This window comes from Remersonia thermophila, chromosome 3 (genome assembly GCF_042764415.1).
Source record: "Remersonia thermophila strain ATCC 22073 chromosome 3, whole genome shotgun sequence".
In the NCBI taxonomy this organism is placed as follows: Eukaryota; Fungi; Ascomycota; class Sordariomycetes; order Sordariales; family Chaetomiaceae; genus Remersonia; species Remersonia thermophila.
Window position 1 is genome coordinate 4026468 of NC_092219.1, and position 13709 is coordinate 4040176.

Consider the following 13709-nt stretch of genomic DNA (forward strand, 5'->3'; position numbering starts at 1 on the left):
TACACAGTACTAATTCCCGTACCATTTCTGTGCCATGCCCCGGCCATGCCCGTACCGTACCGTATCGCAACATAGATCCTACCCGTCCAAGTCCACGACGATGATGATCATCATGACGACGATGATTGATGCTCCACTTCCTGCTCAGACGCAGAGGGAGACATTCAACTCGCCTACCTCACCGAGGTGCCTCAGCTACCTCGCCGCTTCACCTTTGCAAAGCCGTGCAGATGGGACACAACCCACCTTGCTACCTCTGGGGTACGCATGGCCTCTTGATTCCCAGATCCAAGCCAAGGAAGGACCTGCTAGGTATAAGTACTGACAGGACAGCAGGCCGTGTTGTTCCAACTACTGTGTACCTGGATACATAGGTACGTACCAACCACCACCCGCTTCTTTTTCCATCCCAGAGGGCCCGTCGGGTATCGTTTTCTAGAAAAAGACAGCACAAATGCCCTCTCCAAGCCAACACCACACAACACCCTTTCTCCTCCTCCTCCTCCTCCTCCTCTTCTTCTTCTTCCTCCTCCTCTCCATCTCCCCCTCCTCTTCCTCCTTCCCTCCTCCATCGATGCCAAAACAAAACATGCGCCGTCCCCATCTGACGATATACAGGGCCCCGCTTTGATCGCCCCAAGATGATCCAGAAAACCGCATAGAGGACGAGTGTCAATGCAATGCCCCGTGAGCAAAGACGGTCGCCGCCGCCAACCCCGCAAACCCACGGTGAACGCCGTTCTCCAAAACACCCCTGAAACCCCGTTGGGATATACGTGACAGACAAAAGGAACAACAAAAACTCGTACGAAGCGAGCCAGCAAGAAAAGGGTAGAAGATGAAAAATGGGGGGCCAAAGAAGAAGACAACCAAAAAAAAAAAAAAAAACCATACTCAGCCGGTGGCCAGGCACGAATCCAGCACGCCGTTGAGAAACTCTCCGTCCTGGGCGGCGGCGCCTTCCCACCACAGGTCGTCGTCAATCTCCATGGGCTCGCCGTGGACCCCGTTGGCGAGCGGCGGCTCGCCCTTGGCCTCGGCGGCCGAGGAGGCGGCGCCTGGTTTGCTCGTTCCGTTGACGCCGACGCCGACGCCGACGCTGACGGTGATGCTGACGCCGCCCATCTCAACGTCCCTGTCGACCGTGACGCTCCGCTCGCGGCCGTCGACGTACGTGTAGTCGTCCCAGTTCTCGAGCTCGCCCTCGCGCCAGTCGTAGATGACCGACTTGGTAATGATGGGGAAGTTGGCCAGGCCGCAGTCGCCCATCTCGAGGGCCAGGCGCATGTCGGCGAGGCCCAGGGGCCCGCGCTCGCTGGCCGCCTTGGCCTCGACGGGCAGCAGACCCGACTTGTCGCGCGTGATCTCGCCGCGCTGGAACGCCTCCTCCTCGCGCGCCAGCTGCTTGCGGTACTTGTGCGTCTGGATCCACTGCGTGCTGCTGGCCCCGAACCCGGCGCTGCCCGAGTCGCCGGGGGCGTTGCTCCGCGTGCGGCTGAAGATGGACGACAGCACCTCCTTGATGAAGGTCTCGGTCGCCACCGACATGAACTGCGCCGCGTCGGGCGCGTGCCCGGACACGAGGCCGGCCTCGTAGCACAGGGGGAGCATCCGCGCCTCGATGTTGCTGACGTCGGGGAACTCGCCCGATTCGATGGCCAGCGGTTGCGCGTAGCGTTTTCGGATTTCGAGATCGAGATCTATCATCACGCACACGTGTCATGTCAGCCCAACTAACGACCACCCAAAAACAAGGCCAAAAGGGGGGGGAGCGTAGAAAGGCGCCTACTCCTGCTGAGGCCAGCCCCGCCCGCGCTGGCCGGCACCTCGCCGGCGGCCGACTTGGCGGGGCGCATGCGGGCGTGCTCGGTAAAGACATTGGCGAGAGACTCGTATGGGTCGTACTGCCAAGGGAGAAAAGAAGAAAAAAAAAACAACAACAGGTCAGCATGCGTATGTTTTTTTTTTTTTAAACCCGGCGGCTTGCACACACGTACGTCGTTATGAGCGAGGTCCTTGATTCGCCTCCGGTCGCGGGCCGGGAGCTGCATGACCTCGCCTTTTAACCTCCGTTCCGCGGCATCCGCCGACACGGGCTTGCTCCCGGCCGCGCTCGACGGCTTGTCGTTGGCGCTGACCCAAGGCGCCAGGCCCGGATCGGGCATCTCGCGGGTGACATTGCCGTAGATGGCGGCGATGAGCTGGTTGTGAAGGTGTTCTCGGGAGCCGTCGGGCGACGCGAGGATGGGGTCGACGATGGAGCTGAACTCGGCCTGGTTGAGCTTGCCTGCGCCCATCATGTCCCGGTCAGCGAACCGATACAACCACCACCCCAAGGGAAAACGAGGTGCCATCCATTGGCAACCCCGCGACGACGGGGACGGCATCGGGGCGCATTACCGAGCAAGAAGCCGGTGATGGCTTCCGTGTACGTGGGCCATTTCTCGGAGCCAATGCTGGCCTTGAGTCCTGTGTAGATGGGTTCGAGGTCGATGCGAGGGGGGATCAGCTGGCTCGTCTTGGGGGCTTTTGATATTGACGACGAAACCGAGACGTTGATGGACTGCTTGGCGAGCACGGGCGTCGAGATGCTGATGGACGGCCTGCTCAGGGCCGCCGGGTTGATGTCTACCATGGCGAAGGGGGCGGGGCGGGGGGGAGGAGGGCCGGTCGCTAACGGGTTGGCGTTGACGATGAGGGACGTCGTCGCGGAGGAGCGTGACTTGGCGAGAGGCCAGGCGCGCAAGGCGCAGAAGGCGAGGGCTCGTCGGAGGAGTCGCGCGCGAAATTCGGCCCAGCGGGAGGGAAAGCCGTGGTCATTGGCGCGCCGAAAGGAAGCAAGGACTCATGCGATCTCAATTCCGCAATCAGAATGATGGATCGGGCATGGTGTCGTGGTCAAAGTTGATGGCATTCGAGGGGGGGGGGGGGGGGATCAGGAGGGATGGCTGAGGTGGTTTGCGCCGCGGATTTTTGGTTGTCGTTGGGTGAGGTTGGATGGAGCCTTTCTGCTTGGTTTCGGGGTTGAGGTGCGCTGAGGTTTCAGAGGGACTCTACCTACCTACCAGGTAAGACCCCCAGGTCGTGCGCTGTAGGTTTCAGCGGGCTCAGCAGGTTCAGTGGGCTCAGCAGGCTCAGCAGGCTCAGCAGGCTCAGCAGGCTCAGCGGGCTCAGCGGGCTCAGCGGGCTCAGCGCTGTGGGCATTGAGAAGACCCGGGGCCCCAGCGAAGACCAGGTGAAGTCATGCGAGCTACATTCGTTACAGGTGTCCGCGGTGGTCTGACGGCCCGGGGTGACCTGGAGGTCAGGGACCTTAGGAGGTGGGTAGGTAAGGTAAGGTAGGTACTTGGCTTCCCAGCCAAACTCGGTGGGTAACGAAGTACCTTATCTTACCTTACATTACCTTACCGCACAGTCCCTACCTCCCGTGGGGTCCTTGCCTGCGTCTCCAAGGATCTTGGCGCTTCTCATGTCCATGATAAGGTAAGGTACATTACCTACCGTACCTAGAATGGAACATGACTTTGTACTATACCTTACCGCAGGTACCAACTACGGTATCACTGGACAACAGCATCGCGTCCAGGGCGCGTCCCCCGCCTCCAAGTCCAACAAGTCACACAGCCAACCCTCCCCGTCTCAACCTCAACCATCAAAATCATGAAAGGAACATGCCGGGTATGTCACTAAGGTGCATACACACATGAGACCACACAACATCCCCGCCACCACCGCTACCACAGAAATAACCACAACAACAACAACAACCCTCCGCCACCCACCATGCAGTAAATTAATTCTCCTTTCATAAGCCCCCAACGTGACGACGAATCCCCACGACCATGCAACCATGGCCAGCCATCAGCGAAACCGAGTCACAGCCGCCATCGACAGCTTGATCGCCCACCTCGTGCCCCCTTTCCCCGGCGACGACGAGCTGACGGCCCAGGCACGCCACGACGACTCGTTTGAGCTCGTGCGGAGCATCCTCGAGCGGTGGGACTTTTTTCTTTCTTTTGTCCTTCATCTTACATACATGCTAACCCTCGCCTAGCCATGGCTCCCCCGCCGTCTCATCCGACGTCAACCATGCCGCCGACCTCATCAAGCGCAAGCTCATCCAGAGAAACCCTAGCCAGGCCCTGCGCTTCTCCAACCTCTACACCCGCCTGCTCTCCCTGCCCGTTCTCAACCAAAAGTGGGCCATCCTCTCTCTCCTCTATCAGCTCTCAGACTCCCCCGATCCCAACGAGCCTCCGCCCTTGAGCCCGCCAAAGCCTCCTCCTCCTCCTCCTCCTCCTGCTCCTGCTCCTGCTCCTCTTCCTCCTTCTCCTCCTCCTCTCCAGCGACCGCCGGCTCCCCCGCCCGCCGACAAGGACTGGCGCTCCAGGCCGCCGCCCGCGCACCCGGCAGCTCCCGAGCCGAACGCCGAGGAGGATGCCGTGCGCGATGCCTTTTCTCCGGCCGGCCTCAAGACGCTGCCCTCGGACCGGCCGGCCAAACGCAGCCAGCCCGAGGAGCGCCCGCCGAGCCGGGTCGCGGCCGACGACGCCCCCAAGAAGCCGGCGCGCGACGTGTCGATCAAGTCGACGCTGCTGGCCGACAGCTCCAACGTCTTTGAGCCGTCCGAAATGGCCCTGCTGCGAGACCTGCCCTACACCCTCCAGGGGCTGTCGTCGGCCACCATGCCCTTCCCGCGAGACGCGGCTCTCAAGCTGCCCTCGACGCTGCCCTCCCCCATCGTCTCGCTGCTGCACACGCTGGCCGAGCCCTCGCTCCTCTACCGGGGGCTCGCCGCCTTCGTCAAGTCGCCGGCCAAGGGCCTGCTCGGCCAGAGCCTGCGGGCCGCCATCAGCAACGAGATCCGCTCATACCTCACCCTCGTCGCCACCCTCGAGGCCCAGATCCGCCGGGCCCTCTCGTCCGTCGACGAGTCGGCCCCGCGCGGCGGCATCGGCAAGGCCGGCGTGACGCTCAAGCGCTGCGTCGTGTGGACCCGCGAGGCGACCATGGGCCTGCGCCTCATGTCGCTCATCGCCGAGGAGAGCAAGTCCCGGCACGGCGGCCAGCTCATCAGCCTGATCCACGGCTTCTCCACCTCGCACGGCGACCCCGTGGTCGCCGCCTTCGCCGAGCGCCTGCTCGCCGACGTGACGCGCCCCTTCTACGACATCCTCCGCCGCTGGATCTACGACGGCGAGCTGTCGGACCCGCACCTCGAGTTCTTTGTGCGCGAGCAGCAGGCCCCCCACGGCGCCGCCGACGACCGCAAAGATGCCAAGGCCAAGGGCCACGCCAGCGTCTGGAACTCCAAGTACGAGGTCGTCGACGCCATGGTGCCGAGCATCATGACGGCCGACTTTGCGCAAAAGGTGTTTCTGATCGGCAAGTCGCTCAACTTCATCCGCCACAGCTGCGGCGATAGCGGCTGGGTCGACGCCTACAGCAAGACGTCGTCCAAGCCGCTCGGCTACGGCGACACGGCCGCCCTCGAAACGTCCATCGACGACGCCTACAAGACCACCATGCGCCGCCTCATGCACCTCATGAACCACCGCTTCCACGTCTTTGACCACCTGCAGGCCCTCAAGAACTACATCCTGCTGGGCCAGGGCGACTTCATCGCCCTCCTCATGGAGTCGCTCGCCGCCAACCTCGACCGCCCGGCCTTTGCCCAGTACCGCCACACCCTGACGGCCCAGCTCGAGCACGCCATCCGCGGCTCCAACGCCCAGTACGACAGCGACGAGGTCCTCCGCCGCCTCGACGCCCGCATGCTGCAGCTCAGCCACGGCGACATCGGCTGGGACTGCTTCACCCTCGAGTACAAGATCGACGCCCCCGTCGACGTGGTCGTGACCGAGTGGGGCAACCGCCAGTACCTCAAGGTCTTCAACTTTTTGTGGCGCGTCAAGCGCGTCGAGTTTGCCCTCTCGTCCGCCTGGCGCAAGTGCATGACGGGCGCCCGCGGCGTCCTCCAGACCCACGACGAGCACGTCCTGCAGCTGTGGAAGAGCACCCGCGGCATCCTCGCCGAGATGGTCCACTTTGTCGGCCAGCTGCAGTACTACATCCTCTTTGAGGTCATCGAGTCGAGCTGGACCGAGCTCCAAAAGGCCATCCGCCGCGACGACTGCACCCTCGACGACCTCATCACCGCCCACACAAACTACCTCACCGCCATCACCCACAAGGGCCTCCTCGGCGCCCGCCGCCGGCAGTTCCACGACCAGCTGCGGGAAGCCGCGCAGCAGCAGCAGCAGCAGCAGCAGCAGCAGCACCAAGGCTCCGCCGCGGCCGGCGGCGGCGGCGGCGGCAGCGGCGACGGGAACGCCTCGGGAAGCGCCGGCGGCGGCGGCGCGGCCGCCGCCTCGGCCCCCGTCGAGGACCGCAACTCGTACATGGCGCAGCTCAGCGAGCTCCTGCACGTCATGCTCGCCTTCCGCGACTGCGTCGACGGCCTCTACAGCTGGTCCGTCGCCGACTTTACGCGGCGGCAGGAGGCCGACGCGGCCGGGCTCGTCATGCGCCCCAGCAAGAAGGCCAAGCTCTCGGCCACCTCGTCCTCGGCCACCCACAAGGCGTACGGCAGCACCGGCGGCGGCGCGGCGGACCTGGACGACCCGTTCCTGTCGTCGTCGGCGACGGCCTCGGACGGCGGCAGCCACGCCCACCTCAGGTCGGAGCTGCCGGCCCTGCAGGAGCGGCTCAAGCAGCTCGGCGTCGCCTTTAAGTCGCGCCTGCAGGTCCTCCTCGGCGACCTGGCCTACCAGCCGGACGTGGACATGCGGTTCCTGGGCGTGAGCATGAACTTTAACGACGTGTATCAGCCCGTGAAGAGGAAGAAGCATGCTTCTGCTTCGGGAGGCGCGGGGTCGGGGTCGGGGTCGGGGTCGGGGTCGGGAACGCAACATCAACAACAACAACAGCAACAACAGCAGCAGCAGCAGGGTCAGCCGGTCGTTGGAGGGGGCAGTTTCTCGCGGTGATAAAGCTCACGTAGGTGGGGAATACCTATCAACGGACATGGGGTTCCGGGCGTGACGCAAGGTGTTTGTTTTACGGGTTGATAGGGGTTTCCACGGGATGCTGGAGGAAACTGGCGTACCGTTTCATAGGTGCTGGGTGACGAGGCATGATAGTCCACGAAGCGAGCTCACGATACCATCTTGGTACATAACGAAGCAACAACCCTCTTTGTTTTTTTTTTTCTCTGAACGGGCCTCTTGACTCCATCAGCGTACGAAAAGAAACTTGACCCTGTCCCTTCGCTGGCGGAAGGACGTTCTGAAACCTCACGGCTCAGTCATGTTTTTCTGCGTGGTATTCCCGGACTCCTGTCTAATCTACACCCAAGCATTTCTTTTCTTTTTTTTTTTTTTTTCTTTGCAATGCCATGTCGGCCTTTGACTTTGACATATCCCCCCCCCTTTTTTGGGCGGGTGGATGGGGGCGGCGAGGGGTTCCCTTTTCCTCCCCTTCTCACACTTCCCGGCCCATCCCAATCACAACCACTCGACGCCCCACGTCTCCTCGCCGGCGCGGAAGGGCACAATCTCGACGCTGCCCTCGTCGCCCTCGTACCGCAGCGCCTCGGCGATGCGCGCCGCGCCGCGCGTCAGGCGGACCTGCCGCGCCGCGGCGGGCAGGCCGTAGAAGCGCCGGCCGTAGCCCGACAGGAAGCCCGCCAGGGCGGCCTCGGTGGCGGCCTCGGCGGGGAGGTCGCCGCGGAGGATGCCCTCCTCGAGCGCCGTCAGGACGTAGCCGAGGGCGTGCGGCTGGGTGAAGACGCCGGCGGCGTGGTTGCCCTTGCCGGGCTTCTTGGACTTGATGTCGTGGGCTGCGGAGGGGAGGGTTGGGTCGGTAACGTGTCAGGCGGAACGTTGTCACGGAGGAGGCAGGGGAACAAAAAAAAAAAACAAAACAAAAAGTCAAGAAAATAGGGAAAAAAAAAAAAAAGAAAAGACGTACGGGCGCTGTCGGTGCCGAGGAAGAACTTGCCGTTGCTCGTGACAACGGCGTTGAGCAGGGCGCGGCGGTCCTCGGGCGTCTTGGCCGAGGGCTTGCAGTAGTGGTGCTGTTGTTGTTTTCCCCCCGACGTTAGGTTGAACACGCATGCTCGACTCGCAGAATAGCAACGGGGCCACGGAGAAGAGCGGAACAAGGTTGACGCACCACGTTGGCAGACCAGTCGTCCACCAGCAACGACAGGTGATGAGCCGTCTACAGACATCCAACCCGTCAGCAACAAGCGGCCCGCGCAGGCAGCAGAGCTTCGGCTCCCTCGCTTTCTTCCCCCCCTCCGTTTCGTTGCGGCCGGGAAAACTCACAATGGTGCCGACGACGTTCTCCCCGAGCTCCCGGACCGCCTCCACCGCGTCCGCCGTGGTGCAGTGCTCCAGCACGATCTTGAGCTTGGGGTACTTGGCCGCGAGCTCGCGCAGGACGGGGAGGAAGCGGGCCTCGCCGTTCATGACGGTGACGCCCTCGGCGGCGTTGCTGGGGACCTCGCCGTGCAGGTTCAGCACGACGCCCTCCTCCTCCATGGCCGCGAGCACGTCGTGGAAGGGCTCGAACGAGACGACGCCCCACTGCGAGTTGGTGGTGGCGCCGCGCGGGTAGGCCTTGACGCCAAACACGCCCGCCTGCTTGGCCCGCCGGATCTCGTCCGCCGTCACGCTCTCGTGCAGGTACAGGCTCATGAGGTACTCGACGCCGGGCTCGATCTCGAGCAGCGCCTGCTTGTACGCCACCGCCTCGTCCACCGATGTGACGGGCTTGGGCGCCAGGTTGGGCATGACAAACACCGTGTCGACGCCGCCCTGGCGGATGGTGGGCGTCACCAGCCTCGCGATGGCGCCGCCCGGGGCGTTGCGCAGGTGCACGTGCATGTCGGCCGCGGCGGGGAGGGTGTAAACGTCTTGAAGGGGCGCCATTTTCGACGGCGTGGCGGGATGCCTCCTTGAAAGATCTGGGGTTGGGTGTTGTAAGTCGGTTCCTTTGCTGGTTATGGTTTTCCCCGTGCCGCACGGTGCTGCTGGGTATACAACGTCCAATGGCTCGCCGCGCTCACAACCATCCATCTCATGGAGGGGTCGGATGGTGTTGAGGGGTTGCATCGCGAAGATTTCCCACCAGAGACATAGTAGAAGGGTTAGGGTTCAAGGTGGCAAATGGACCCGCCATCTCCATCTCGACATCCATCAGGGCGAAACGATATAATAGCTATTACATCCTCCGGCCCTTCGAGGAAAGGCTGCGGGACGTTCCATGAATCTGAGATTAAATTCCTCAAACAACGTCATATCACCGGCATCTGGGAAAAGAAAAAAATACAAAGTGTACAGGACAGGACTCATGAAAGAGAGAGGCTCTCTCTCTGGGGCGCTCTTCTCACCACCGCCCCAACGCGACTCTGCCAAAACCCGATCCGTCACCGGGGTATCCTGGCTACCAAGCCTGCTTGCTATAATTAAGTACAGCACACATACCTATATATACGTCTCGTTACAATGTCCAAAAAGTTCCCATCAAGAACCATCATGCCACGACACTCGGACGATATCACCTTGTACCCTCCATCTTGAATTTGTAAGGCCAACCCCGGAAGAGGGCCGACCGCGCCCATACCACTCATGAGCTCGGCGCTCCATTCAAAAAAAAGTCCAACTCGTTCCCGGCTCCCATAAAAGGCTCGTTCCGTTCCGCCAGCTGCTCCAGCAAGCTGAGGAACGGGTCCTTTTCATCCCCGGTTCCGGTCGTCGCCGCGCTGTCGCCCGGGCTCGTATCTTTGGGCGTTGACCCGACGCCGCTCGCCCCGTTGCCGCCGGCGTCGTTCGGCCCGTTGCTCCCATGCCACGCCGCGGGAGCCGAAAAGGCATTCGTCGGCATTGCGCTGTACATGGAGCTAAAGCTCTGCGGCCCACCGCTGCCGACGCCCGGCGGCGGCGGGGGCAGCGGCGGGGGTGGAGGCTGCTCTGGCTGCGGCGGGTTCGGCAATTGTTGGGAGTAGACGTACGAGTCGCCAAACGAGTTGTTGCTCATTCCTGGGAACCCGTGGGCGAGGTCGCTCGGCGGGTTGCTGGCTCCGTTGCTGAGCGGGAACCCGGGGATGCCGTCACCTCCTCCCCCACCCGCTGCGGAGCCGTGAGGCATGCTCATGCGTCGGGCCTGCTGGAGACGGTCGTGGGGCGAGGCGAGAGACGTTGGCGTTTGGATCATGCCTGGCGATGGCTGAGGATGCAGCGGTCCCGGGGAGAAAACGGGGCGCGTTGTCGACGTCGGCGTAGAAAGCGACGGGGCTGGAGGCAGGTTCATGCTGTTGAGCGACAGCAACGGCCTGGGCCGCCCGGATGGCGCCGTATTCTTGCGCTTGAGACTCGGTCGAGGAGGGCCGGTGTCCAAGGGATTGGCTCGCGGTGCGAGCATGCTCGGCCGTCCCGGGTTGGCGTCCGCTGCCGCCAGGTCCACCACCACATCGGCAAGACACAGGTTGGCCGAGTCGAAGCTAAAGCTCTGCCCTCCTGGGCCGCCAATGTTGGAATACCGGTCAAAGAAGTCCTCCAGCGTGAAGACGGGGGAGTAACGCATGGGGCTCTGGGTGAGGCTCTTGACGAGCTCCGAGTGCGCATTGTAGATGCTCTGCAGCGTCTCCCTCTGGTGCTGCACGCTGGCCCACGCGTACCGCAGCTCGCTCAAGAGCTGCATCTCCCGCGACAAAAAGTCATCCGATGAGCTGAAGACGTTCATATCCCCCGCGGCGCCGAGCCGGCTGTAATGGGCGCCGTGAATGTGGACGGTGCCGGCCGTGGCGATGCAGTAGCCAACAAAGGCAGGCCACTCCACCGACGGCGTCTGCCGGCCGAGATCCACCAGCTCTGCGATGGCGTTGGCGTGCAGAAAGCAGAGGTTGGTAGCCTCGATCTGCCATGACTGGTGCTGGCCAGAACCCGCCAGCTCGGCGAGGTCGATGGGGAGGAACGGGCGGTAGATGAGGCAGTGGATAAGATGGTATATGAGCTTGGCGAGGACCAGCGTGGTCGAGTCGGAACGGCCAAACAGGGCATCGACGCTTGAGAGGAGGTCCTCGGTCCCCGACGCCCAAACATCGAGGTCCTGGCGGATCTTGGAGAGGTTCGAGAGAGAGTGCCAGGGAAAGTGAGAGTCGCCCTTGACGCCGCCGGCCGCCAGGTACTGGTTCGTCGTGCCGAGGATCCGACAGATGTCAATGAGCATGGCGCTGCTCCCTTGGGACTTCCTGCCCCCTCCTTGCAGGTGCTGCAGGTTCGTGTAGCTCTGAAAGAAGTCGCCCTCCAAAGGCAGCGAGGCTGGGTTCGGATACCAGCACGGCAATCGCAGGAGGATGGCGCGGTCCGAAATCAAGCAGGGCCGTTTTGAGCCGCAGGCGAGGAAACGGTCCAGCAGGTAGCACGTCCAGAAGAGCCGACGACGGGTTTCACGTTCGATCGACGTTACGCGCGCGTTGACGTCCAGCTCCCGGTGCAACTCGAGCGCCATGGCCATTCCCACGGCATTTGCTGCGAGCGTGGTCAGCCTTGCTTCCTAGAACCTTTTCTCCGCGCTGGAACCGGAGGATAACATACTCAGCAGCATATATGCCTTCTTGCCCTTCCCCGAAGCCGTAAAAGCCGTCACGAGGAGCAAGAGAGCCTGCAGGGCGTCCACCGATGGCTCATCCGTGTCGAGCTCCTTTCGCGCCATGGCGGCGTGCTCCTCGCTGAGCTTGACGGCGGCCTGAAAGCCTCCTGGATGCTGGGCATAGCGTGCAGCGACGGCACAGATGGCGCATACCAGGTAGTTGGGCACCTGGTGCAGCTGGAGCCGTTGCCGCAAGGAAGACTCGTCGAAAATGTGAAAGGGCTTGTCGTGAAACCGGGAAAAGTAGATATCAAGCAGGACTTCGGGGCGGACCTCAGGCGGTTGATCGCTGCGTCCGGTCAGACCCATCCGGAAGGCGCAACGAGAAGGATGAACGATGCCCACCTATCTGCAGGAGGAAATACTCGTGCCTCCAGAAGCTCCCGGCCGATTTCCGCGCGCACACCGGCCAGCGCGTTGGACGTGGATTGGACGGCCGAGGGGGCTTCGGTGGCCTTTCCCGCGGCGGTCTGGGACCCGGAAGGCCCCGACTCGGCTTTTTGCCCCTTGAGGCGTGCTTCCAACCCATCAACGCGCTTTAGCAGGGCTTCCAGGACGTCCGTCTTGGGGCCTCTCTTTTTCGGAACGGCGTCTGACCTCTGTCAGCACATGCGGGCGGAGGAAAAGAAGCGACCGGGCCGGCGTACCGTATATGCACGGGCATTGGAAGATTTGGCATGCTTCGCACGCGGGACGGAGGCGATTGCACTTGATCTAGAGGCATGTCGTCAGCGCGAGGCACAACGGCGAGCAACAACCCGGGGCTCGTCCGCGAGACGGCGAGGCGGCATCCACGCACACACCTTGCGCTTCCGACATGACTTGCAGTTCATCGACTCTCTGGGCTCGTTGCTCAGCCGTCGCGTCGGGAGGCGCTCGATGCTGACCTGTCCCCGAGGCATGGGCGCCGGAGGAACCGGAGGAACCGGAGGAACCGGAGGCACCGGAGGCACCGAGGGGGGTGGTGGGGGTGGCGGAGGGCCCAGTCGCTGAGCCATTGTATCCCCGAGTTCAAAGGCTCTCGCCGCTGGCGGTCTTCCTTGCTTGCAAAGCTGTGGCGGCCGCTGTCACCCTTCGTTTCGAAGCATGGCGCCTGGGGTGTGTCGGTTCCAGCCGCGTAGGGTGCTGGGGGTCTTCGCCAACAACCGAGAAAGGGAAGCAGCAGCGAATCGACGAGCCGGAAGCCGGGTCTCTTCTTCGCCTATGATACAATTGTCGACCGCGGCGGATACGCAAAATGCCGAGCCGAGGAAGAAATTCTGGCCGTCTCCTGGGCTGTCACCGGTGGAAGAGCTCAAGAACTTTGTCTTTTCTCCGACCCGTGGGCGACCTGAGAGAAGAACGGATTAACGTCTGTGGGCAGGCCGGATTCTTGCAAAGACACGGGCCCGACGGCCACGTCCGGGTCCGGCTCGGCCAAGACGCCTTTTGCGGCCGTTGCTGGTGCACGGGGCGAACAATGGCCAGTCTCAGCCGTGTTGGAGAAGACGAGGCAGAAGACACCGAAGACAGAAGGCGGTTTCGCTCCGTGGCGTATCCGAGATGGAACGAGAATGGGACCCAGGGCCCTTTTGGGGGCAATTCGCGCACAGCGTCCGGGCAGACGCAATCAACCCCCTTCCTTTCCTTCCGCCTACGCCAGACCGGGCGGTTTATGGTCGAAGAGAAGCAAAGGAATAGAATGTATGTCCACGCGCAATCGGTACCGTACCTCTCACCAGGCCGCTGAAAGCCAGGGCGGGAAGCCGAGAAGCCAAAGGGTTGCAAGCGTTTTCTAGAGACCAAGCGGTTGTCGCGACCGGCGGGGCAGGGCGCGAGAATGATCGGCTTCTCAGTTCTGGGCAGTTGAAGACCACAGGGGGCCGTGCCAAGCCATGTTGAAGATGCAAAGGACGGTGACGGGTCGGTGAGGGTGCGCGAGGTGAAAGACAGCAGCAATGCAGAGGACGGGACGCAGACAAGGCGGAGTGGACGGCGTGCGATGGTGGCCCTAAGAGCGAAAGCGTTGCGGAGAAGCAAGGGCCATGGGCCGCAATCCGCCCATGCTGTCG

At 62.7% G+C, this 13709-nt stretch overlaps 4 protein-coding genes across 4 annotated transcripts; 1 reads left to right on the forward strand and 3 right to left on the reverse strand.

Moving 5' to 3' along the window:
- Window positions 1-894: 894 nt before the first annotated feature.
- Window positions 895-2635, reverse strand: VTJ83DRAFT_3979 (uncharacterized protein; the record flags this gene model as incomplete). Its single annotated transcript, XM_071010416.1, has 4 exons — window positions 895-1700; window positions 1790-1904; window positions 1998-2287; window positions 2401-2635. 4 exons carry the CDS (start codon window positions 2633-2635, stop codon window positions 895-897), a joined length of 1446 nt encoding a protein of 481 aa, XP_070867857.1.
- Window positions 2636-3850: 1215 nt separating this feature from the next.
- VTJ83DRAFT_3980 (uncharacterized protein) lies at window positions 3851-6989 on the forward strand (the record flags this gene model as incomplete). The annotated part of the gene is made up of 2 exons (XM_071010418.1): window positions 3851-3996; window positions 4055-6989. The coding sequence occupies 2 exons, from the start codon at window positions 3851-3853 to the stop codon at window positions 6987-6989; spliced, it is 3081 nt and encodes a 1026-aa protein (XP_070867858.1).
- Window positions 6990-7505: 516 nt separating this feature from the next.
- On the reverse strand, window positions 7506-8936 carry VTJ83DRAFT_3981 (uncharacterized protein; the record flags this gene model as incomplete). Its single annotated transcript, XM_071010419.1, has 4 exons — window positions 7506-7840; window positions 7972-8077; window positions 8176-8223; window positions 8331-8936. 4 exons carry the CDS (start codon window positions 8934-8936, stop codon window positions 7506-7508), a joined length of 1095 nt encoding a protein of 364 aa, XP_070867859.1.
- Window positions 8937-9633: 697 nt separating this feature from the next.
- Window positions 9634-12656, reverse strand: VTJ83DRAFT_3982 (uncharacterized protein; the record flags this gene model as incomplete). The annotated part of the gene is made up of 5 exons (XM_071010420.1): window positions 9634-11537; window positions 11604-11947; window positions 12004-12250; window positions 12306-12372; window positions 12462-12656. The coding sequence occupies 5 exons, from the start codon at window positions 12654-12656 to the stop codon at window positions 9634-9636; spliced, it is 2757 nt and encodes a 918-aa protein (XP_070867860.1).
- Between the last annotated feature and the right edge of the window lie 1053 nt (window positions 12657-13709).